This window comes from Zingiber officinale, chromosome 10A, assembly GCF_018446385.1.
Source record: "Zingiber officinale cultivar Zhangliang chromosome 10A, Zo_v1.1, whole genome shotgun sequence".
Taxonomy (NCBI): Eukaryota; Viridiplantae; Streptophyta; class Magnoliopsida; order Zingiberales; family Zingiberaceae; genus Zingiber; species Zingiber officinale.
This window is the reverse complement of record NC_056004.1, coordinates 80,692,294-80,719,808: the sequence shown is the minus strand read 5'-3', so window position 1 is coordinate 80,719,808 and position 27,515 is coordinate 80,692,294. Positions and strand designations below refer to the sequence as shown.

The window sequence follows — 27,515 nt, the reverse complement described above, 5'->3', positions numbered from 1 at the left end:
CGGGGCGAACACGGGAAGCTCAAGCTCATCGGGAGACCAAAGCCAATTCCTCCTCTAGGTCCTTATTGTAGCCTCTTAAATAAAGCCTAGTATCCACCTAAACCCAGCTTCTTACCCAAGTAAAGGGGCCGGCCTAGCCCATCTTGGTGTCCAAGATGTGGCCGGCCACATGAGTTGCTTGGAGTCCAAGTTCGGGCCAGTTCAAGCACATCTTGCTGTCCAAGATGGGGCCGACCACACAAAGGTATGAAAGGAAATTTTATATTTAAAAAAATTCTTTCCTTTTATAGACATCCACAAAATGATTTAAAAGAGAGATTTTAAATTATAAAACTTTCCTTTTTTGACGGTCACAAAAGGAAATAAAAGGAGTTTTCAATTTGTGAAAACTTTTCTTTTATAACTTCTACATGATTTTAAAAGAGAGTTTTAAAATTTAAAATCTTTCCTTATATAGATTTTCTACAAAGGATTAAAAGAAAGATTTGAAATCTTTCATTATTTGTAGTTATCTATATTGTGAAAGAAAGATTTTAATTTTTAGATAAAACTTTCCTTTTTTTGAAACCATGATTTAAACGAGAAGTTTTATTTATTAAAATCTTTCTAGTTGTTTCTAGCATGTATGACATGTGTTGAGTCAGGCACTATTTACGGTCATGGTTCGAGTTGACCACAGAAAAGACTAGTTGAGTTGATGGTACCTAAGTCTATTTCCAGAAAAGTGATTTTTTCTAGAGATTCGATTGATGCTGAGTCAAATAGTGGAGGTCAGGCCCATTAAGCCCTACTAGAGATCAGGGATTGCAGTCTCAGGAAATACTACCAACCATACCAACTCCGGCTACTACCAACTAAGTGAAAGATAGAGTTATATATCATTGTTGACTTTGTAACACCCACTAAGCTTTTAAGATAAAATAAGAGAATGATGAATTTGCCTTAGAAAAATATTAGTAGAATGTTGAACCAAAAAGAAATAAAAAGAAATAAAAAATAGGGAGTTGTCAAGGATTGAACCTTGAATCTCTCATGATGTAAATGATAGGATTAATGGGTAATAACCAGTTGGGATAGGAATAATATATTGATAGCAAAGGAGGGAAACTCATGATAAGGATGAGAGTAAAAGCTAGCCAAAAGAAAACAAGAAAAGAACAAGAGAAAGGCAACTTGCCTTCCTTCTTTTCTCTCCCTCTTCCTCTTCTTTGCCGTGACTTAAAGAGGGGAATTAAGGGGATTCATTTATCATGAATGATGAGAATAAATAAATAAATAAAATAAATATAAAAATGAAAAAAAAAGGGCTAAGGGAGAAGGAAAGCAAAAAACCAATTTTGCTACCTCTTCCCCCTTAACATAAAAGGGAGCATGTGAAGAGAAGATTTGATTTTTCACTCATTTCTCTCATTCTCCCCTCTCCATCACTGAGAACCTCAGCCCCCTCCCCTCCATTTTCGGCCCCCAAAACAAAGTTCCTCCTAGGATACAAGTAAGGCTACCAAGGGAAAACAAAGGAGGAGAACAAGAAGAAGAAACCCTTTCTTCCATCACCACACTTTAGAACCCCAAGCGAAAAGGATGTAAGTATCCCCTCACCTGTGGTACAAGTATTTTTGATGTGTTTTTGGATTTTATGAGGATTTTAAAACCTAGAACAAAGTTGTGAAAAATTCGGCCAAAGGAAGGACTTGTGATCCTAGGAATGTTTAAAATAAGCCTTGATTCATGATAATTTTTATATGCTTTGTAAGAAGGTTTTCTCTCATATTTATATATATATGTGATGTTAGATTAGAGATGTATCTAACCCTAGAGTTTCGGCCAAAAAGGTTTTATAAGGGCTAGGGAATTTATTTGTTTACCTAACTTGCACAAAACCCTCTAAATAAATGGTTAAGGATCCATTATTGTTTTCATACTTGAAGGTTACTTGGAACCAAAAGTATCCCACACACAAGTTTCGGCCAAGGAAGGGTTTAGGGTTAGGAATACTTTGGATTTAAACTCACCATGTTTATATGATAGAATATAGAGTTTCTTAAAGAAGTTGCATGCTTGTATGTTGATAGAAACTCATGAACACCACTCTTAATGTTTCGGCCATGGTAAGGTGGATGGCTTAGAATATCTTAAACAAATTTTTAACATGCTCAAAACCTCCATGATAATAAGATATGAAAGTTGTTTAATGCTCCCATGCTTAATTAGAGTATAGGAAAATTGGTTGCATGATATATGATAATTATGACCACAAGGGTCCTAGCTTGTTGTGAACCAAACTTATATGTATAGTTCTTTGATATTTTTGCCAAAAAACTTGTTTAGGTTTTCCATACTTTAGGCCACCTAAAACCTAGTTTAAAGACTTGGAAGGTTTCGGCCAAACATATGCTATGAGATAAAGAAAGGAAAAACCTAGGAAACCTAAGACACAATTTAAATGTATGCTTATAGTGCTTGACTTTTATACATGTTATGAAATGTGTTATGACTTTCTATGCTTTTATGCCATTTAAACAAATTCTATGCTTGATGAGGTTCGGCCATGTAGGGTTTAAAGACCTAGAAACCCTAAAATTTAGACCTCATGTGTTAAAGATGCTTCTTATGAAATGGAGATAACATGTTGACTGTGTTCACATGCTTATATATTTAACTATGATTCAAATGGACACCTTAAGGTCTCGGCCATGAAGGGATACATGCCCTAGAAACCCTAGAACTTACATTGAACATGCTCATGTCACTCTCCATGAAATATGAAATGTAGAAAGCTAAAAAAATTCACATGCTATATGTTGTTAGTGACCTAAATTGATGCTAAGGGAAGTTTCGGCCATGATCACTTGTATGATGCCATTTATGAATTTATACATGATGTTAGAGTAAGTTCACATGCTTGTATGCTTGCTTGAAAACCTAAATGAGTACTTGTAAGTTTCGGCCAAGACATAAATTTAAGGGCTTAAAGAATTTAGGAACTAACTCAATGGTGCTTACCATATTCCTTGAAATGAATGCTATAAATATGGTTAAGGTTTCCATGCTTTATGTACTTTAGAACCTTGTTTCACACTTGTTAAGATTCGGCCAAATGAGGTTTAAGGACTTGGAGAACTTAGAGTCCAAGTAAACCTTGTTTATGATACTTCCTATGAAAATGATATGTGAATGAATTAGGTTCTACATGCTTGGATGTGTTTAAAACCTAAATGGGCACCTAAGAAGGTTTCGGCCATGATAAGAACCCAAAGGATTAGGAAGCTTAGTACCCAAATTAATCATGTTACATTGTTCCTTATGATTGGATGAGCACATGATATACTTTTATGCTTAGACATGTATGCTTGTGAGCTATACCAGATGAGAATTTCTACGATATGTTATGAGTTCAAAATATGCATGTTTTATGTTATGATATGTGGGTAAATCTTACATGCTTTGGTGATATGATATGAGCTGAAAATATGCATGCTTATGTTATGATATGTGGTTAAATTATGCATGCTTTGATGCTATGTTTAGTGCTTAAAATATGCATGCTTTCATGATATGCTATGTGGTTAAATTATGCATGCTTTGATGCTATGTTTAGTCCTTAAAATATGCATGCTTTCATGATATGCTATGTGGTTAAATTATGCATGCTTGATGATATGCTTTATGCTTAAGATATGCATGTTTTTATGATCCATGCCTAAGTGATGCATATTGTTATGATAGGATGTATGCCTAAGTGATGCATATTGTTATGATATGATGTATGCATAAGTGATGCATACTTTTATGGTATGATGTATGCCTAAGTGATGCATACCTTTATGATATGATGTATGCCTAAGTGATGCATACTTTTATTACATGATGTATGCCTAAGTGATGCATACTTTTATGATATAATGTGTGCCTAAGTGATGCATGCTTTTATGATGTATGATATGTATAAGTATGACATGTACTTTACTTTATATGGCTTGTACCAAGGGTGGGCTCCATAAGCGCCCCGGGGTCGATGGAATACGACTCGGGCCTCGTTAGGGATGGGCTCCTAAGTGCCCCTAGGTCGATGGAGTAAGACTCGGGCCTAGTATATTTGCCTTGTAGGGTTCAAGACTTACTACCTTGGACCTACATAGGTTGCGCGCAATATGTAAGTGGTACATAGCTGGGATCCCCTTTAAGTTGAGATTATGTTCAAGTATATATGTAAGAAGAAATGGTTTTAAAGATCATGAGACATACACATGTTTTACGGATACATGTTTTACAAAATCATATTGCATATACCTTATGATGATTTATGATATGCCATGGTTAGATATGATTATGTTATGTTCCATGATATGTTCATGTGTAGGATATGCCATGACTCCTTATGATGATATGCCATGATTAGATACGATTATGTTATGCTTCATGCTATGCTTTACGCTATGATATGCCATGACTAGTTATGATTTCTTCATGTTGCATGATATGCTTAAAAGAGTATGTTACATTATGTCATGACTAGTTGAAGTGATGCCATGTTGAGACATTCTTTGATTATACTATGATTTTCGGTTTTAGTGAGTAGGAAAGGAACTTACTGAGCCATGAGTGCTCACAGCTTACTGTCCTTGTACCATAGATAAAGGAAAAAGTTGGATGAGCTAGAGGAGCAGCAGGAGGGGCAAGGAGATGTGTGTGGCAGTGGCTAGGCAACCAAATAAGAACCTGCTTTAAAAACTTTTAAAGAACTACGCTTTGGTATCATGAATTGTAGTACCTTATGTGTGACTTGATGTTATGTTTCTACTAATTTTGATATCATGTTATTGAGGCCATGATAGTGTAGTTCGGTTTTGATGAAAAGAAAACAAAAGAAAGTTTTTATGAAACTAAGAAAATTATTTTAAGTCTTCCGCTGTTATTTGTACATAGAGTATCGTAGCCCCGTCCCTTAGGGTTAGCAGGGAGGGCGGGCGTTACAGACTTGGGTAGTAGAGGATCAATTTATCCTAGGTGGCTTGGTCAATGGAAGACCGATTTACTCTTGTTGGTTAGGTTAGTAGAGGACTAATTTACTCTTGTTGGTTCGGTTAGTAGAGGACCAATTTACACTTGGTTCAATCAATAGAGGATTGACTTACTGTATTTCATTGAGATTATGATCCCTGGATTCCTCGTGCTTGGTTAGATAATCTAAAAGGCATATTTGAGTACATGACTTGTACAGACGTAGAAAGAACTGAATTAGCTATATATTAGTGTTGGCTCAACCAATATAGGATCGATGTATTCTTTCATGGGGATTTTGACTATGGATCACGTGTACCTAGTTGTATAACCCAAAAGATACATTCAGATAAATGATCTACAGTGAGGTGGACAAGTGTAGAGTTATCTTCTTAACCTTTACATGACCAAGAGCCACATGAAGGAAGATACAGAAGATGCTTTTTGAGAACAACGGATCACTTAGTGATTAGTTTGAGGTTTTGTTCAGAGTAAGGATTTCTCTACCTCCTTTGGTATAGTTCATTGTTAGGAGTTCTAGAATCTTAAGTGGGTAAGTACTCTATAATAATTTTGATGTGGTCAACCAAATTAAGTTAGGTCATGTTTGTGTTTGATGCCTTGTTTCTAAGTGTGTAGGAACTTAAAAGCATAAGAAGTCGAGCGAAAGATGCAGCGGACAAGAAGGATGGCAACAGAAAGGAGTCAACAAGCTCAATGCATCCGAGAGATAAGGAGCTGTGGAAAAGTACACTAGTGGACGAGAAAGATGTGTATGACATTCAAGGGATGAGAAGCCGAGAAGGAAGCTTGCTCAAGGAAAAGATATCGGAGTAGGGTTCGGGTGAGCTCAGCTCCGATTAACCAGAGCATCACCCATGTGAAAAAGATCAGCTAAGGAGCTGATCTGCCTCAGGGAAGGCACTTTCAATGGATTTAAAGGCACCTTCCATGAATAGTGTCGAAGGCGCCTCTAACAGGCTAAAGGGCGCCTTCAATAACAATTAGCCGAAGATAAAACTTTATTTTCGATGGATAGAACTTAGCATATTGAAGGCGCCTTGGACCAACTTAAATGTGTCTTCAAGTTACGGATAACATTTTTCAAGAACTATAAAAGGTCCCCTGGAGCTAGGAATTCTACAACAACTAAACTACAACAATTGTATACTATTTCCTAGTGATTTTTGAGCTTAGAAAGTGTGTAAGAGGCTTTTCCATCTTCATCAAAGGATAACTTCTTGTGGAGAATTCTTCAACGCCATGGATTAACAACCGCCTACATTATAACCAAGGAAACAACCGTCTTACTTTCTTTAGTTGTTTAGTTTATTTCTGCTTTATTTTAATTATGCTATCTAACTAAATTAAAAGATTGAAAAAAGGGGTTATTGTTGGGGAAAAGCTCGTTACCCCAAATCGCTTTCCTATGTATTTGTTAGTATAGTAGAATAAAAACAATACAAATATGAATACGAAAGCTAAGCTACAAAGACAAGAAAGAAAACAAGCAAACCATTACACGTCAATTTACGTAGTTTAGAGATAAAGCTCCTACTCCACGGCTATCCATAAGGTGGACAATCCCGATCTGTCGATGGATGACTCCTTGGAAAACATTTGGCTAGCCACGTAGCTCCTTGCAGGTGGAGAAACTTCACCATAACTCTCACAAGAACACTTGAGATGCTAGGCACTTGGAAGACTACTAATAGGGGGTTAACCACCTCTATTTCTTCAACCTTAACCAACCTCCAAAGCCTGGGTTATATAGGCCACGGGTTGGAAAACCTCGCCTACCAGTCGACTGGTAAGTATACCAGTAAATTGGTAAGTATACTAGTCAACTGTTCTCTGTAGAAATTCGACTGTTACAACCAAACGACTCGATATCAGTCGACTGGTGACTTTAATAGTCAACTGCTCCATACTGGCTGAGTGAATAGAAGAATTCCGTTCACTCCCTGTCGACTGCACTAGTCGACTGGTAAAGGTACCAATCGACTGGTAAACCCTAAATCTAGGGTATTACCGCAAGTATAATCTCTCAGTACTCGGACCCTCATGACTCACTTGACCCTATCTCACAGCCTTGTCCTCTTGCCTTCAAGCCTACTTTCTTTGGCTCTTGTCCCTCGGATGCATTCAAGCATGCGGCTAGTCCTAATGTCATCCTTCGCATATGCCTCAAAGTGTGCTTCCCTCGGCTCTTGTCCTTGCTACCTTATCCACAGTCCCTCGAATACTCCATCCTTCAACATACCTGAAGCTATCAAGTTGAGTCATATGTGTATTTTACAAACCTACACAACTAAAATACATATATCAAATACAAGAGTAAACCTAACTTAAACCCTTTGCCCAAACAATCAAAACTCATGGTCACACCGATCCATCTTGAGGCAAGATTGCTTCCAACAATCTCCTCCTTTTTGATATTTGGTAATACATGTAAATTAGAAAAAATATAATAGAAAATAACAATGCTAATCAAACATGCAGCATGAATTGAAACCTATCACAAGGCTCCCCCTACACCTAAGCTCTTCATTGACCTAGGAATTTCTCTCCGCAAAGGTATTTAAGGTTTTCCACACTTAAACCTTACTTCTCCCCTTTTACCTAATATCAAAAAGATTTCAACAATATCCCAATTATTTAATCTTGATCATCCAAACTAACTCTAAACTCGTGTAGTTATCCTCCAAGGATCTCATACCCCTAAACGAGTTGTCCCGGTCAAATCCAATATAGAAAAATAGTTTTCAGACTATATTAGTCGATTGCCATAGGCACTAGTCGATTGCCTCATTGAATCAACCCTATAGAACCATTCTGTGTTTGATAACACAGTGTTACCAATTGATTGAAACCATGTTTTTAGCCTAAACAGTATTTCTGACCCAACTTCAGAAATGCACCAATAATTCCACAGACATCCAAAAATCCTCAAATTTTATGAAGAGGTCTATTTTTCCTGTGTCTACTTAGAAAAAATACATTTAAAAATATACATATCTCATATCCCATGATTGACACAAAACCTAAAACTATCTAAATGGTTCAATTGAGCTTTGACCTAAAGTCCTAATTTTGGTTTCCTCTTGATGTATCTGCCCATACTAAAGCACAATGCATCCCTAGATTTAGTTTATATGACATCTATACATCTAAAACTAATTTCCATGCAATATGAATCCAGTTTCATATTTTCATGCATGAAATATAACTCAATTGTGTCAATTCCTTGGATTTGAGACTTAAGTCCATCTCCAAACCACTTTGGCACATTCCATGACCCAACTAGACTCCCAAGTAATATCCACTTGAGATTCATTAATCATGGATCTCAAATTGACTCTTTGAGCTCCCTCTAGAGCTCTTAACCTTAGCCATCTTCTTAGATGCTTTCTCCATTATGACTAAACAACAATGGTGCACCTTGGACACTTCATCATTGCCAAAATTATATGCAAGTCTAGCATATTTCTTCTCATTGGCTTTGGATGACTCTCCCTTGACATTATAATTTACCACCATTGCATATGATTTCTCGTTGGCCTTGAAGAAACTAGATCGGTATCCCAAACCTGATCTATCATTGTTGGGTCTTTGGCTACCCAACATCATACCAAACCCCTTAGACATAATATTAAAGCTCTCTAGGGTTTTCTCCAAATTATCCAGCTTTACCTTCAAATCTTGATTTTCATTTTCTAGATTCCTAACCCTAGAATTGACTTATGCACATTAGACATTCCTAGACCTATCCATCTTTCTAGGCATATGTCTCTCCATCTTGGGATTAATGCCTAGGTTCTCCTTAGGTCTACCATTATTAGATTTATCATGAATAGATATGTTAGCAAGAGCCCTAGAGCCAATCATATGATGATTATTGTATGGACTCGATGTATCATATTCCTATATATATCTATAAAGGCATTTCTTATGTTTATTATACTTACTTGTATTGGTGTCAAATAACTAAGTATAATAGCGTCCTTAAGTAGAAGGTTTATATCTATATCAATCGATTGGTTGAATTAATGATGAGATGATATAGAGAACACTACTCTTAATTGTTCCTAGTCAAGTATTAACATTCAGGGACAATGTTAATGCGTTGAGACTGGCATGTAGGTCAACTGGATGACTTGATCTCACAAGTCATGGATATTAGATATCAAGTTGACACATGGGTATGCATTGGAGAATGTATACTGAATGACCCGCTATGAGCAAGTATCATGGATCGTTATATGAGTGTCATATACTTTCTCATGTGACTATTAGTACGACTATCAGTCCTTGGACCTGAAGTCACCATGGTTCCCTATATAAAGAGTTGCATACTTTGACTTCGTCAAACGTCACCCGTAAATGGGTGGACTATAAAGGCGATTACTGGATATGTAACAAATTATGCGGAGGGATGTGAGTGATGTAGATGGGATCTATCCCTCCTATATGACGGGAGTGACATCATGATTCTTGATAGAGTGAGACCACTAAGTGCATGGTCATGCCCAAATGAGTTAATATGAGATAGTGAACTCATTTGATTAGAGTGAGTCTACTTGGAGTTCAAGACATAAATTGATTAGAGGATGACACAGACTATGCCTCAATTAATCAATTTAGATGTCAAGGATAGAAGGACATTATCACATATTGTGAGAGTCACAATTAGTAGTCACAAAGGTGATGTTGGATCTCAACATTCTTGTAACTTGGGTAGTAATGATGTGTTACTAGATACCGCTGATTACTTATGTTTCTAAATGGGTTTAGGAGCATTGCTAACATTACAAGAACCTATAGGGTCACACACAAAGGGCAATTAGATGGAGATTAGGTTCATATGATTGACCAAGAGAATTAGGTTCATATGATGAACCAAATTGGGTTAAGAGTAATCCAAATTAGACTAATTGAGTTGGACTCAATTTGATTCATGTGTTGAATAAGTCTAATTTTGACTATTCATTGAGTTAATTTAATTCAATGAATAGAGATTCATTAAATTAAATTGACTTGAATCAAAGGTTAGGTTTGATCAACTATGGGAGATAAAAAGGTCAAGTTTGACTTGACTTGAGAGGGAAGATGAAGGGTCAAGTTTGACTTGACCAAATGCCACCTCATTGTGACTTGGCATGGGGCCGACCAATGATGATGTTCCACATCATCAAGGCTACATCATTGTGTGCCACCTCATGAGGAAGACCAAGAGCCATGACTCTTGGTGTTCCATGGAGGTATTAAACCTCCATTAAGTGGCCGACCACTTTAGGTGTGTGAATGAATTGCATGGTGTGCTTATTCACTTCTTCTTCTTCCTCTCTAGTTTTTCTCTCCCTCTCATCCTCCATTGCCAAGACTTCTCAAGGGTGCTATCACACTCTAAGTTGTTCTCTCCACCTTTTTGTCCGTGTCGATACGTGTAGAGGAGTGTTCACTTGACACTCTATGAGATTCGGCAACCTTTGGACGAGCGGGATAAGCGAAGGGCATCGCTACAAGGGTAATGCTCTTTTGATGTAGATCTAAGGTAGATCTAGTGTAGACAAACATGTACAAGATTATTTTATATATTTTCGCACGGATCCGTGGCCAGCTTCGGGGTTTCCGCAACGCAAAAAGTGGTTTTTGCGGCTCAAATTGCTAACAAGATCTCCTAGGGTTATGATTTACATTGACCTTATTTATATCATGATATCTAAAACCAACAGGCTTTCTATGATTAATAAAATTATTTCTCCTAGCAGGCATGGGAAAATAAAAATTTGAATTATAATTCAAATTAGAGTATACCTCCCTTATCCTTAAAGCTCCCCCTTAATTTGAGCTTCTCTTCTTCTCCCATTTCTTCAAATGCCTTAGCTTCTTGATCTCCCTCTTCTTAGGGCATTCGGTATGGTAGTAGCCCTTCTCCCCACACGTGAAGCATACTATACACATTCTCCTCATTTGAGCTACTTCATTCCAACAACCCATGTTAGCATTTAAAATAACTTGATTGGTTTTAGGAGTTATCTTCTTCTTACCCACAGGATACCTACTCTTGTAGTGTCCCTTCTCATTGCACCCAAAGCAAATAACATGGTCCTTTGACTTCACTTTGGTGGAGGTGCTTGGTAGGTTAACTACTTCCAAGACCTCTTCTTCATCCATCTTAGATTCTTTTTCAACCTTTGATGATGTTTTCTCATCCACGCTTGTGGATGGCATTTCTTCATCTTCTCCTCCTTCGATGTTGAATATGGGTCAACTTCCAATTGCTCCACCTCCACTTAAGCCACTTCATCCCTTTCTTCGGATTTTTCTTCTTCTTGTGTAGGCTTAGGTTCTTCACCTAGAACCATTTTTACCTTTCTCCATAGCTAATGAGAATTTTTGTATTTACCTACATGACTCATCACATCATTAGGAAAAATATCAATTAAAATTGATATTATCTTTGAATTTGCCTTTGATCGTGAGGCTTGCTCTTCCGTCCAATAACGTGGTCAGAGTCTCTTCCCTTTCTTATCTCTTAGGACTTCAAATGGCTCCTCAACCACCATCATAATGTTTCAATTTATCTCGAAGAAAGCATTCATCTTCACACCCAAAAAGGTGAATCCCATAGACTTCTCCCTTCATACTTCGGCAGAACAATCAAGCCATCCATCCTTAGCTTCCTCGGTGGTTAATCCGACGGAGAGCGTCCTCTCTCTAATACTATTTATTGGAGATTGATGGCCGGCTAGAAGAGGGGTTGAATAGCTCATTACCCCAAATTGCTTTCCTACATATTTGTTAGTACGGCGAAATACAAACAATACAAATATGAATATGAAAGCTAAACTACAAAGAAAAGAAAGAAAACAAGCAAACCACTACACGTCGATTTATGTGGTTCAAAGAAAAGCTCCTACTCCATGGTTGTTTATAAGGTGGACGATCTCGATTGGTCGGTGGATGACTCCTCAAAAAATCTCCAGTTAGATCACGTAGCTCCTTGTGGGTGGAGAAACCTCACCACAACTCTCACAAGAACACTTGAGATGTTATGCACTTGGAAGACAATTAATAGGGGTTAACCACCTCTATTTCGTCAACCTTAACCAAGCTCCAGAGTCTTGATTATATAGGTAATGGTTTGGAAAACTCCACTTACAGTTGACTGGTAACTATAACAGTTGAATGCCCTCTGTGAAAATTTGGCTATTACAACTCAATAACTCAATACCAGTTGACTAGTGACTTTACCAGTCGACTACTCCACACTGGTTGAGCGAACAAAAATATTCTGTTCGTTCCTAGTCGACTGAGTAGTCGACTGCACCAATCAACTGGTAAAGGTACCAGTCAACTGGTAAATCCTAAATTTAGGATTTTACCTTGAGTACAATCTCTCAGCACTCGAACCCTCACGACTCACTTGACTCTACCTCGCAGCCTTAACCTTTTGCCTTCAAGCCTACTTCTTTTGGCTCTCGTCCCTTGGATGCATTAAAGCCCATGGCTTTTCCCAATGCCATTCTTTGAGTATGCCTCGAAGTGTACTTCCCGCAGCTCTTGTCCTTGATGTCTTGTCCATAGTCCCTTGGATGCTCAATTCTTCACCGGAGCTGAAGTTATCAAGCTGAGTCATATATGTATCCTGCAAACCTGCACAACTCAAATACATGTATCAAATACAAGGGTAAATCTAACTTTAACTCTTTGCCCAAACTATCAAAACCCATGGGCACACCAGACCATATTGAGGCAAGATTGCTTCCAATAGTTATTTCTATTTTACAGGTAATTCACCCTCCTCATACCGGACGCACGGGACCAACAAGTGGTATCAGAACCAAACAGCTTCAGAAGGACTAACCACCTCTACAACAATAAGATAATGGTCAGTTCAAGTATTTATCCACCGAAGTTCGAAGGAGACTTCATGCAATGGAAGCACTGGATGGAGGTATTTTTAAAATAGAATTTAAAATTCTTTTAATCATGAAATATGGTATTTTAGCCCCTAAGAACCAACAAGGAGCTGAAAAATAAGAGTACTCATAGACAAATAAAGAACAAGACAATTTTGTGGTGAATGACAAAGCATAGTTCCATCTACTGAACAGTCTTCTACCCCAAGATGTCAATTGAATTGGTAGCTATGACTCTGCCAAAGAACTCTGGGAGAAATTCCTGAAACTATATGAAGGTACTTTAGAAGCCAAGTTAGTAAAACAGGACATCCTCCGAACCCAGCTAACGAACCTCTAGATGAACAAGGGAGAGAAGGTAGCTCAACTCCAAGTAAGGATCAAAGAACTCATCACTCAGCTCAACAATCTCAGAGAATCGGTAACGAACCTTGATTCAATTTGGCACGCGCTCAACACTTTTTCGAGAACTCTTGAATGGACATCCTTAGTAGATGCATACTACATCTCTAATAACTTCAAAGTAAGTACAATAGAAAACTTGTTTTTGACTTTCAAACTTCATGAAACTCGATGTGCAAATCCCAAAGAAATCTAGAAGTCGAATGAAAACCTTGCCCTGGAAGCCTAGAAGGAGAAACAAGATTTTGATGCGTTAATTGATGAAGAAGAAGTGGCCCTAATGATAAGAAAATTTAGTAAGTTTATTAAATCCAATAAATTTAATAAGTCGTAGGTGAAAAACCATTTTTGGAGCAAGGGAAGGTTCGATGCTACAACTATCAAGAAGAAGAGCACATCAAGGATGATTACTCTAAACTGAAGAAGAAGGAGAAAGACAAATGTAAAAGACCAACAAGATCAAAGCACAAGAATTTGAAGGCAGCGTGAGATGAATCTCATCCTTCGAGTCCAAGATTGAAGCCTACGCCGGACTAGCCCTGATGGAAGACCACTAGAGAGACACCAAAAGTTCCTCAGAGATGAGCATCAATGAAGGGAAAGGATCTTCGGAGGAAAGCAGTGATGAAGGGGGAGAAACAAACTACGAGGTAAGTGAGGTGCCTGCACTATCTCCCAAGCAGTCTTCGAATTTATTAAGATGTTATCTAAAAATATGCTAAAATTAGAAAATGAAAATTCTAAGCCTAAATTAAACTTAACAAATTCATGCCCCTTAATTATGTATGATAATTTAAAAAATAGAAAATGAAAATATAAAAATAAAAATTATGAAAATGGAAAATGACCATGCATGTTCAAAGAATTTTCAAAAGTCAAGATTTAGAAAATATGGTATAATCAACTGGTACATTAGAAATCACCAAGGATAGATCAGGAAAATCCCTAAGGATTATGTACCACTAAAATTTTTAGTGAATCCAGTAAAAAGAACCCTATATTAGGTTACAAAATCCTTTTTAGATTAAAATTTCTTAATTTTTAATTTATTGTCTTAAATAGAAAAATAATTTTGATTAATTTTTTCAATTTGTATTTTTTTTCTTCTCAAAACTTTTATACTGATAGAACATTATACTTTTTGTTAAAATAAAAAAAATTTCAATTTTTTTTTCATATTTATTGCTCTTTGAAAATTATTAGCCTACTTGTAATTCTTGTTATGTACCCCTAGAAAAATATTTCAAAATTTTCTAACTATTAATTTTATTTTTTCTAATTTTTTTTATGTGATCAAAGGGGGAGAACTAGGTATAAGTTAAGGGGGAGTTAGGATAATTAAAAATTTATTTCTGTATTTGCTAGATACTTAGTGTTCATTGCATAATTAATGTTTATTTGCAATTTGCATTCACTTAATTAGACTATTGCATTTTTTTTCCTTAACTTTAACTCGGGTTGATACACATTAAAAAGGGGGAGATTATAAGTACCAAGTGATAGTTTTGATGTGCTCAACCAAGTTAAGTTAGGTTATGTTTGTATTTGAAACCTTATATCTAAGTTTCCAGGAATTTAGGAGTACAAGAAGTGAAGCGGAAGACGCAGAGGATGAGAAGGAAGACACAGGAAAGGAGTTGGAGAGCTCGGTGCATCCAAGGGACGAGGAGCTACAGAAGAGTACACCGGTAGATAAGAAGGATGTGTGTGACGTTTGAGGTACGAGAAGCCAAGAAGGATGCCTGCTCAAGGAGAATGTCTGAGTTGGGTTAAGGTGAGGTTAATTCCGGTTAATCGAAGCATCACCCACACGAACAAGATCAACTAAGGAGTTGATCTGTCTCAGGGAAGGTGCCTTTAATGGCTTGAAGGCGCCTTCCATGGATAGTGTCGAAGGCACTTTCTATCTTGTTGGAGGCACCTTCAATAGTCGTTAGCTGAAGATAAAACTTTATCTTCAACGGATAGAACTTAGGCTATTGAAGGCTCCTTGGACCCACTTGAAGCCACCTTCAAGCTATGGTTAACATTTTCTAAGAGCTATAAAAAGGCTCCTGGACCTAGTAATTCAACAACAATTGAACTACAACAATTGTATTCAATTTCCTAGTGATTTCTGAGCTTAGAAAGTGTGTAAGAGGCTTCTCTACCTTCAGCAAAAGAGTAACTTCTAGTGGAGCATTCTTCAACGCCTTGGATTAACAACCATCTAGGTTGCAACCAAGTAAACAACCATCTTACTTTCTTTAGATGTAACCTAAACCATCTAGGTTCTTTATTTTTGCTTTATTTTAATTACGCTATCTAACTAAGTTGAAAGATCAAGAAAGGGACTATTTGTATTTTACAGACAATTCATCCCCTCTTGTCGGCCACATGGGACCAACAAAGTGGAGGTGTCATATTGATTATACCTATGTTGTAGTATACACATGTGTCTTTTGTGTACTATAGGTGTTGTTACTTACTGTATTTATTATTTAGTAGACATCTGTTTGATTTATTCATACCTATAAACTTAGGTGATAGATAGATCATGTACTGAATGTACCTATGATGATGGAGTTGTTGCATTGATGATGATTAAGTCTACATCATGATTATTTATATCATATACATCATTGCACTACATACTGACAACCAATGTCTCCCTTATGGTTGAGTGAGTTGCCATTTGAACACTCAGGGTGAGTGATAGCTGGAGTTGGTTTCAGCTTGTCCTATTATTTCTGCTTGTCCATTCTGAGTAGTGGTAGCTAGAGTTGTACAGGTAGTGACCCTGCTTGTTATATGGCTAGATAGCTACTCTACATCTTGTCCATTCAGATGTAGTGGTAGCAGGAGATAGAGTAGTCATCACAGTCCTGCCCGCTTGATCACTCAGATGTAGTGGCGGCAGGAGTGGAGTGTAGGAGTGACACATACATGTGCATATGCATATGATGTGCGATGCATCTTTTGGAGATATATATGCATTTACTTATGTTTGTTGCATTTGCTTGAGATATGATTATTGCACATGGTTGTCATGCTTAATACATGTTGATTTATCATACATGTATATGTTGTCGATGATATTACTCACGTGTTACAAGCAGATCAATTGTTGATCCCTAGTGTGTTTACTGATCACTATACCTTATGTGTTAGATCCAGATTGGGTATGTGCATCCATTATGTGAGTTATGATTATGTGTATTTATTATGTCATATATAATCATGTTCTTATTTCTTTACTAATATTGTATGCTTTAATCTTTATGTTTGTAATAATTCAACTTTGACTTGTTATTTGGCCTTATGGCTCCCTTCGTGATTGTTTTGGTGTCATTGTGTAAGTTGAGATGGCTCATAGTGAGTCGTTTTGTACTTTACATTGTTTATCTTATTATCTTCTGATGTTGTTTTGTTCTAGCTAGCCATGCACACTACAGATTATTATACTTGTATAGCCATGTGGCTATGCATTCTGGTTTCATATGTTGTCATAAGGGGGGAGATGCTTTCCATTTGTCAAGCAGGAACTCCCTCGGGCCGTGACACTATGTATTCGTATCGATCTCCTAATCACATTGATGCCCTCAAACATAAATTTCATCCAATACATTTAATTTAGTAATTTTGGATATCAAAATGACTTTAATAGTTTTAAGCCCTAACTCTTTTTCACTAAGTCATAGAATTTAAAATTTTGATATAATTAATTAACTATGAAAAATTATATAAGATATTTGAGGTCCTTAATGTGATTAGGAGATCAATATAAATACATAGAAACTTATTTTATGTCATTCCGATCTCTCTAGAGTCATCTTTCAATTTTTAAAACATATCTATTTTAATTTTTTAAAAAATAATTTTTGGGACAAATTTAGAAATTCATCCCAAATTAGCGACAAACATGAAATTCACCACCAATATGCGACAAATTTTAAAATTCATCCCAAAATTTAATTTTTTAAAAAATCAAAATAAATATGTTTTAAAAATGGAAGATGCCCCTAGTGAGTTGTTACATCACTGCAAGTGCATAGCTACGTCATCGGTAATAAAAATATCGATCCATAGGGACCGTGGTTAAGCACTAATCAAGAAGGTGAAGGAAGTTATCAAGTCTCACGAAAGTTTATTATAACCTTAAGTACTAACGAATGAAAAATAGAGAGAGAAAGAGAGAGATGTAAATAGAAGTCTAGAGGTGTAGGTGATTGTGGTTGGTTTGATAAGGCAACTCTAGGACTTCAGTTTCATTGCAATGCTAGTTGATGTGCCCCGGTATTGGTAATCTCCTACTCTCTATGTGTATGACTTGTAGGAATTTCCTACTATGTACCCGCACAATCCTCTTGAGTAACTGCTCTAGAGTGCTTCTCCCCATGAGTATCGAATGCTTGAAGTAGAGAAGGTAACATAGAGAGTCCGGATAAAAGGATATCTCCTGTCACATGAGGGCCCCCCCTATCATACACATCTAGGTTATACAAATCCCTCCTAACACTATATAGGGAGAAGCCCATTAAGCATATAGACAATTCCTTGTAGAGAATTGACCTCCATTTCAAAGCAATGCTCGAGATGTCCAGTTAAAGGGATACCCTTTGTCACAAAGGGATCCCCGGCTATATGATCTCGAACGTTCCCTCTACGTGGCATTAAATTAATACAACACGTTCATCAAATAATACATATACATAATTAAAGTTTGAACAATATTTAATCAAACATGCATAATGCACTCACATGTCATGAAATAGGAAATTACCAAATACACAGTGTTTTATATCAACAATCACTTTACATCTACTCCCTATGACCTAGAGTTTAGAGAACTACTCCATAAACATGAGAATGGATCCAAGAGACATAAAGGTAGGCAAGTTTCTAATCCAATACAAGAAGGGAGAAGAAAACTTAGCTGTAGAGAGAAATATAGGTCTTTAAGATTGAATCCCTTGCTTTGGACAAGATGGCGATGTGGAGCGTGGATTTGAATCATTGATGGATGGCCAGAAAAGTGGTAGATCTAGACCTCTTGGGTCTCTTCCAAAGGATTGACCCTCTCCCCCTTAAATTAGGGAAGAAGACCATAGGGTCTGGCACGATATGTCACACAGGTCGTGTCGTACAGGCACAACACGACCATATAAATCTCTAGAAGGAAGCACAGGTCGTTCTACTTGGGCACGAAACAACCGTGTGTTCCCTCAATGCAGGATACATGGCATGGTCATGTTTGTTACACATGGGATGTGCCTCAAAACAATGGTCGTGTCTTCCCTCGGTGCAGGAAACATGGCATGATTGTGTTTGGTACACACAGGTTGTGCCTAAAAATAGTGGGCATAGAATTCTCATCTTTCTTCTTGTGCAAAGCCACTTCGATGGATTTTTCTGTCCGTTTAAGCTCCCAGTCGCACCCTGAAAGTGAAAACCAAGAAAGAGCATATCTCTGAATAAACAAGAGTGATTATGCCGATAAATGATAGAAAGGGGTGAAATAACATAACTCATATACAGGAAATGCATGTGAATGTGCGTCAAATAGTATCTAGAAACACATAACCTATGCGCATTACACCCCCAGACTTAAACTTTTTCTTGTCCTCAAGTAAAACCTACAATCTAAACTCATGTGTCAATAAAGTGCATCATAATTATTAGTGAATTAATCTCACTCTATCAATTAATTTCATTGATTAGCATGATATCAATGTAATCCAAAAGTGGCCTAAATAATAGTTATTCATGTGCAGTGCGATGAGTGACCTAAGTTTCTCAAGTTTCAAACTCTATGCCTAGTCAAGTCATCATCCAACTAAATTCCCTATGGTTCCGATGATAGGCACTTGCCTACCACACGTTTGGTTCATCCCTCTTAAACTACCCATGGTTTCAAAGGCGAACTCAGTATCAAGAGAAGTTTAATATTTATTTTTCTAGTAACCTAACTCGGTCTCAAAAGGGTAAATTGCTAAATTCCACTCGTAAAATTATTTTTTTATCCGAGTAAGCAGACATCATCCGAGTTTCATCCAATAACCAAAATATAGTTCAAGAAGTCACCATACAACCACAAGTACTAATAAGTTTAATGAATCATAACTATTTATAAAGTTATCAACTATCCAAACAAGGCAAAGTAAAGAGAGATCCTAAAATTAGGCCATAATATAAATTTTTTAATAAAATTATGCTAATTTCATGCTACTAATGATAGAGAAAAATCAATCACCAAAAATACTAGCACTTAAGTCAAATAACATGAATAAAGAACCAACGTGCTAGAATTCTTACTTAAGAACAAGTCAGTAATAACATGATCAATGATGTAACACTGATCTCAACATGAAGACAATAAAATTGAACTAGAACTAATAGGACTTCAAATTAAAACTACAAAAGAAAGCAACTGCAAGAAGCCAAATAGGATTGTACACTATACAATGCCCCCTAGACTTGGACATATCATTATCCCAATGAAACCAGTAAGGAGGTGGAGGATGATATCTAGGTGACGGCTGACGGAGAGGATAAAATTGGGGAGGTGGTCGATCTCGAGGGTTGGGAGTTCGTGCATGAGGATGAAATCTAGGCACCCTTAGAAGATGGCCAAGATGCTTGTGATAATTAGATAAAGTAGCCATTTGCTATCTAGTAATCTACAGAGATTGCCTAAATTTCTCTGGTCATCCCTCTCAAAGTACCAATCACTCACAAGCTCCAAGACTTGACCCTAAAAATTTGATGTATTCTAGAAATGATTACAAATCTCCTGGAATTGCTCCTTAGTCAAGGCAGTATAGCCATCTAATGTTTGGTGGAAGGTTGCATGCTCATCATGAAGAGTATTTTGAGATGAATGAAAATTAGAAAAATTGAACCTAGAGCCCCGCATATTGCCATAGGTTAATGAATGCTTGGCTGGCTTAGGAATTTGGTGGGGGTCTAGAACTTGGTAATTCTTGGGTCCATGAGAGGAGGACTCAAGATGGGCCTCTAGAGTAGGTGCAAGGTCAATCACGGGATCTTTGATGATCCAGTTATAAAGATTTATAACTGAGGTATGCTCAAGATTAGGTAAGAGGATAGGAAATCGATTATTCCTAATGAAATTATAGCCCCATCCTGTAATGACCCGACCCCTCGGCCCCTTGGGCGGCCATAATGGTGGCCCATTAGGCTCCCCTTGGCGGTCCCTTGGGCGGCCACAATAGCGGCTCAACTGGCGACCCCTTATGTCGTCGACCAACTACCCTCGGGCTTGTGCCGTTACTCACCAGGTCTTCCCACCCCTGGCTAGTGGATTTTTGCCTTCCCCCGGATTTGAACTCTAGACCTCCAGGTTAAGTACTAGAGTTTATGAATCCTGGTAGCCAAGTGAGAGGCTCAATACTCTGGAGTGCCTCTCCCCATGAGTATTGAATGTTCGAAGTAGAAAAGGTAACTTAGAGAGTCTGGTTAAAGGGATACCCCCAGTCACATGAGGGCCCCATTGTCATACATCTCTAAATTACACAAATCCCTCCTAACACTAGATAGGGAGAAACCCGTTAAACATATAGGCAATTCCTTGTAGAGAATTGGCCTCCATTTCAAAGTAACGCTCGAGAAGTCCGATTAAAGGGATACCCTTTGTCACGAAGGGCCCTCCAGTCATACGATCTCGAACGTTCCCTCTACGTAGTGACCAATCAATACAACACATTCATCAAACAACACATATATATAATTAAAGTTCGCACAAGCATTTAATCAAACATGAACAAGGCACTTACTCACATGTCATGGAATAGGAAATTACCAAATACATAATGTTTTACATCAACAATCACATCACAATTACTCTCTATGACCTAGAGTTCGAAGAACTACTCCATAAATACGAGAATGGATCCAAGAGACATAAAGGTAGGCAAGTTTCTAATCTAATACACGAAGGGAGAAGAAAACTTAGCCATAGAGAGAAATTTGAGTCTTTAAGATCCAATCCCTTGCTTTGGAGAGATGGTGATGTGGAGTGCGACTTCAGATTATTAACGGATGGCTATAAAAGTAGTAAATCTAGACCTCTTGGGTCTCTTCCAAAGGAAGGACCCTTTCCCCCTTAAATTGGGGAAGAAGACTCCCTTTTATAGGGTCTGGCACGGTACATCACATGGGCCATGTCGTACAGGCATGACACAGTCATGTAAATCTCTAGAAAGAAACACGGGTCGTGCTACTTAAGCACGACACAACCATGTGTTCCCTCGGTGCATGATACATGGCATGGTCGTGTCTATTACACATGGGGCATGCCTCAAAATAGTGGTCGTGTGTTCCCTTAGTGTAGGATACATGGCACGATCGTGTTTGGTACACACAGGCCAAGCCTCAAAACAATGGGCACCAGAATTCTTGTCTTTCTTCTTGTCCAAAGCCGCTTCAATGGATTTTTCTGTCCGTTTAAGCTCCTAGTCGTGCCCTGAAAGTAAAAATCCAAGAAAGAGCATATCTCCAAACAAACAAGAGTAATTATATCGATAAATGATAGAAAGAGGTGAAATAATGTAAGTCATACATAGGAAATACATGTGAATGTGCATCAAATAATACATAGAAACACATTTTTTTAAAAAAAAATTAAAATAAATATGTTTTAAAAATGAAAGATGACCCTAGAGAGCTTAAAATGTGCTCGTATCGATCTCTGAATCACATTGATGCCCTCAAATATAAATTTCACCTAATAAATTTAATTCATTAATTTTTAGATATCAAAATGACTTTAATATTGTCAAACCTGAACTCTTTTTCATAAAGTCATAGGATTTATAAATTTGATCTAATTAATTCAACTATCAAAAAAATTATATAAGATATTTGAGGTAATAAATGTGATCAGGAGATCGATATGAACACATAGAAATTTATTTCATGTCATTCCGAGCTCTCTAGGGTCATCTTCCATTTTTAGGAAGTATTTATTTTAATTTTAAAAATAGAATTTTGGGGTGAATTTGGGATTTCGTCCCAAATTGGCGATAAACTTGGAAATTTGTCACCAATTTGGGATGAATTTCCAAATTCATCCCAAAATTATGATTTTTAAAACAATCAAATTAAATAAGTTCTAAATACTATAGATGTCCCCAAAGAATTCGAAATGACATAAAACAAGTTCTATGTCATTGTATCGATCTCCTGATCACATTGATGGTCTCAAATATAAATTTCACCTAATACATTTAATTCCACAATTTTTGGATATTAAAATAATTTTAAAATTTTCAAACCCTAATTATTTTTCACTAAGTCATAGGATTTATAAATTTGATCTAATTTATTTAATTATAAAAAAATTATATAAGATATTTGAGGTCATTAATGTGATTAGGAGATCAATACAAACACATAAAAAGTTGTTTTATATCATTCCAAACTCTCTAGGATCTTCATCCATTTTTTGAACACATTTATTTTGATTTTTAAAAATTAAAATTTTGGCGCGAATTTGAAAGTTCATCCCAAATTGGCAATGAACATGGAAATTCATTGCTAAATTGGGATGAACAAAAGTCTAATTTTTTTTAAGAAAAATCAAATTAAATGCATTCTAAATACGACAGATGCCCCTAGAGAGCTTGGAATAACACGAAACAAGTTCCTATGTACTTATATTGATCTCCTGATCACATTGATGGTCTCAAACATAAATTTCATCCAATAGATTTAATTCAATAATTTTTCGATATCATAATGACTTTAACATTTCAAACCTTAACTTTTTTTTACTAAGTCATACAATTTATATTTTCGATCTTATTAATTTAACTATGGAAAATTATATAAGATATTTGAGGTCATTAATGTGATCAGGAGATCGATACGAATACATTAAAATATATTTCATGTCATTCCGAGCTCTTTAAGGTCATCTTTCATTTTAGGGTGCTTTTATTTTATTTTTTACAAAATTTAAATTTTGGGATAAATTTGAAAATTCATACCAAATTAGTGAAAAACTTGAAAATTCATCGTCAATTTGTGACAAATATTGATTTGTCGCTAATGTCGCAAAATTTGCTAGATTGTTGGAAGCTTTTGAGATGAACTTTTTTTTTGTCGCAGAGTTTATAAATATTGCAACGAATTTCATATTTCGACTCTGATTTGCAACAAATTCTATGACAAAAATTTATTTATTGCTATTTTGCCACAATTGATTTTTGTTGCCAATTTAGTTGTTAATTGGTGACAAATTCTATTTTTGTTGTGAAATTCGTTATAAATTGCGAAGAATATTTTTCTTCTAAAAAATTCATCCCTAAATATTTATTTTAATATAGTGAGAGATGGGATATCCATTCTCATGATCATACCTATTAAAGAATTAAATATCTTCTATACTAATAATTTTTATTTTTTCCATCCCATTATCATCATTCAATAAAAACATATTAAATTAATATCATATTAAAAATATATATATAATTAAAAAATAAATTAAATATTTATATAGCTTACTCTTAACATTAACAAAAATAGTTACTTAGTTTTGGAAAAATAAAATTTTCCTTTATATATATATATATAATAGAGTATTTGGGTAGGATATCGGTAATTTCTCTATTTCCTTCTCCATTTAGATCGGATATCGGATCCTTCATTGTATTGGAAAGACATTGTATATGCTTTGTATTGGTTTGCGACCCAAACCATTCCTATAATAGCTAGTTGTCTACGTACCTTCCTGCATACTAAATTTTTTGTGGATGTTTTTCAAACAATTTTTTGTTTTTCAAACTTACCAGGCAAGTGTGACAAGATAATTTTATTTTTAACTTTCCTATTTTGCTATATAAGTGTTTATTAACTTACGAGATTTTCCCAATTAACTAGAAAAATCACACATAGATTTATACAAATTAAATCTTGTTCCCTTTTGTGGGCATTCCTAGCTCTCACAAATCTTTTTTTTTCCTTTGATCTTCCATTGGGTGCTCGAAGAGGTATCAGTTTCTAAGTTCCGTCCTTCTTTTCTTCTTACATTTGGTATTTCCTTTTCTTTTTTTACTTTTTTGCAAATAGAAATTGATATTTCCTTTTCTTTTTTTACTTGTTTGCAAGTAGAAATTGAATTTTATAGTGTTCATTTTTCCTTGCATTCAAAACATATTATACAACCTTTATTTTTAGTTATACCTTAAATTATTAAAGTTGTAAAATTCAACGGAGTGTAATAATACTTTCATAACTACTCAACTTTGATATTGGTTCTTCTTCCTCTAAGGTCTTCCATGTTGAGGTGGTAGATGGTAGATCATTCTATTTGTTCCTATGTCAATAGTTTTTCATCATCGACTTTTTTGTTGCTTACCTTGAGATCCATGGCAATTAGTCCTTATAGATTTGTTTAAGTCAAACCTATCAAATTTCACAGAATGTTGAATGTCAAGCTGTTTCTTCTGAACTTCTCGGAGAAACCTACCAGAAAAGTTTATTTAATGCAGCCCTTGCTCTTCCTCTAATGCATATCCCTCTCCTCTTCATTCTTTCCATGCATATTGCTGCGTCTCCGGAGTACAGGTAGTCATCCTTTTCCTTTGGGAAATCTTTCCTTCCAGGAAGAAGATAGAAAAGGCTCAGCATGGAAACTCAAGGTCTATCACCCCCTGAGAACTACGACAGTAGACAAAATCAGGTAACAGGAGTCTATATTTCTACTTTGTAAATTTATCAGTACAGTAGCTTCCTTCGCATCTTATAGTATCATCAGTAATATCAATTTTATTTACATCAAGAACACTTGAATTCATTGGCAGAGAAGGATTTGCAGACGCAATTAATTAGTTTGATTACATTAGGTTTATCTAGCTCGGTGTCAAAAGGATAGACATCAATTTTCGAGAATATAAAACAAATTTTTAGTTAAGTTTGTTTAAGATCGAATAAATATAATTAATCTGTTGTTGAATTGGGAGCTGAGATTGAGAGATTGGTTTCATAAATCAAATGGTTTCTGGTCAATCGCAGAGCGAAAAGGAGAAGGAGAAGGAGAAGGAGAAGGCGATCGACGACTGGCTTCCCATCACATCCTCCCGCAACGCCAAGTGGTGGTACTCCGCCTTCCACAATGTCACCGCCATGGTCGGAGCTGGCGTCCTCAGTTTGCCTTACGCCATGTCCGAACTCGGATGGTACAAACGCAGTTGATGATTGATTTTTTAATTTTCCCTACTCCTTTTCTTCTCAAATTGAGGATCATATCGCAGGGGGCCTGGGATCGCCGTGATGGTCATTTCATGGATCGTGACCCTGTATACCCTGTGGCAAATGGTGGAGATGCACGAGATGGTTCCCGGGAAGCGATTCGATCGGTACCACGAGTTGGGACAATATGCTTTCGGCGAGAAGCTAGGCCTTTACATCGTCGTTCCCCAGCAGCTGATTGTGGAAGTCGGCGTCTGCATCGTCTACATGGTCACCGGCGGCAGATCCCTCAAGAAGTTCCACGACGTCGTCTGCTCTGACTGCAAGCAGATCAAGCTCACCTTTTTCATCATGATCTTCGCCTCTGTGCACTTTGTCCTCTCGCAGCTTCCCAACTTCAACTCTATTTCTGGGATATCTCTGGCCGCCGCTGTTATGTCTTTCAGGTACGTACTCGATAAAATTACTTCACGATCTTGATCGATCAAAAAACAAAAGGACTGACTACTAATTCCTTGCTCGATCCATTCTAGTTATTCTACCATTGCATGGGTGGCTTCGGTGGACAAGGGGAAGCAGGAGCATGTGGAATACGGTTACAAATCTGATACACAAGAAAGGACTGTGATGAGGTTCCTGGCGGCGCTGGGAGATGTGGCCTTCGCGTACGCCGGCCACAACGTGGTGCTGGAAATCCAAGCCACCATTCCTTCCACTCCCGAGAAGCCTTCCAAGAAGCCGATGTGGAAGGGCGTGATCGTCGCCTACATCGTCGTCGCCCTCTGCTACTTCCCTGTGGCTTTCGTCGGCTACTGGGCCTTCGGCAACGGAGTCGAGGACAACATCCTGGTCTCTCTAAGCAGACCGCACTGGCTAATTGCCATGGCCAACATGATGGTCGTCGTTCACGTGATCGGAAGCTACCAGGTATATGATTTATATATATATAAATTATTTCCCCTGAATATATATAATCGATCATCATTCCAAATTAATTATCCTTGATTCTGCAGATCTACGCGATGCCTGTGCTCGACATGATGGAGACGGTGCTGGTCAAAAGGCTTCGCTTTCCTCCTGGTCTAACTCTTCGCCTGATAACACGAAGTGCTTATGTCGGTAAGCCTCTCCCTCCATTAATTTCCTCAATCGCACTTTAACGATTCGATTCAGTAAATCGTGGAGCAGAGAACTAAATTCCTTGGACTGTGAACTACCATGCAGCATTCACCATGTTCGTCGGCATAACCTTCCCCTTCTTCGGCGGACTACTCTCTTTCTTCGGCGGATTCGCGTTCGCCCCGACCACATACTTCGTGAGTGCTCCAAACACTTACCTTACATTGCCACCACATTGTAACAAATCATTTGATATTGCCATTATGATTCCAGCTTCCTTGCATCATGTGGCTTGCTATTTACAAACCCAGAAGGTTTAGCTTATCTTGGATCACTAATTGGGTAAGCAAGTCAAGAACATCTCTTCCTTGCATATCATCTCTGTCAGAATTAACGAACCTGAATATGAATATTAATTTGTTTTGTTTTTTTGTTTTTTTCCTTCTTAATTAGATCTGCATAATTCTTGGGGTCCTGCTGATGATCTTGGCTCCTATTGGTGCATTGCGAGACATCATCGGAAACATAATAGACAAGCAATACAAGTTCTACCAATGAGAAAGGCCGGTGCTGACTGGGGAACGAGTTGGGTGGGGATTCATAGCGAGGCAAATTAAATACCAAGGAAAACGTAAGAGGTACATAGTGAAATTAAGTGCATTGTGTGATGTCAACAAATGGGAATTGATTAAATTATTGATCGAGCGAAAAGGTTGTAGCATTCCAAGTGTCTGGAGTGCGAGTTGTTGTACAATGAATGTATATTACTTATGGTACCACACGCATCTTTTACTCTTAAATATAAGTCACGGTTTATTCAGGAGGACGACAATAAAAATTATAAAAAAAGTCATCTTGAAAACTTTTCTTTTTTCG

General features: G+C 37.0%; 1 protein-coding gene across 1 annotated transcript; it reads left to right on the top strand.

The window, feature by feature from the left end:
• The first annotated feature begins 24,883 nt into the window (after positions 1–24,883).
• Positions 24,884–27,231, top strand: LOC122026092 (lysine histidine transporter 1-like). Its single transcript, XM_042584725.1, has 8 exons — positions 24,884–25,011; positions 25,344–25,507; positions 25,583–25,966; positions 26,054–26,447; positions 26,534–26,639; positions 26,745–26,836; positions 26,913–26,981; positions 27,093–27,231. The coding sequence occupies exons 1-8, from the start codon at positions 24,958–24,960 to the stop codon at positions 27,195–27,197; spliced, it is 1,368 nt and encodes a 455-aa protein (XP_042440659.1). The 5' UTR covers positions 24,884–24,957; the 3' UTR covers positions 27,198–27,231.
• Positions 27,232–27,515: the final 284 nt, after the last annotated feature.

What these genes read in the sequence shown, in the direction of transcription:
- LOC122026092 (XM_042584725.1), top strand. Translation starts at nt 24,958, where the DNA reads ATGGAAACTCAAGGTCTATCACCCCCTGAGAACTACGACAGTAGACAA. An exon ending in GCCGCTGTTATGTCTTTCAG is followed by an intron (nt 25,967 to 26,053) that starts GTACGTACTCGA and finishes GATCCATTCTAG; the next exon opens with TTATTCTACCATTGCATGGG. An exon ending in TATCTTGGATCACTAATTGG is followed by an intron (nt 26,982 to 27,092) that starts GTAAGCAAGTCA and finishes CTTCTTAATTAG; the next exon opens with ATCTGCATAATTCTTGGGGT.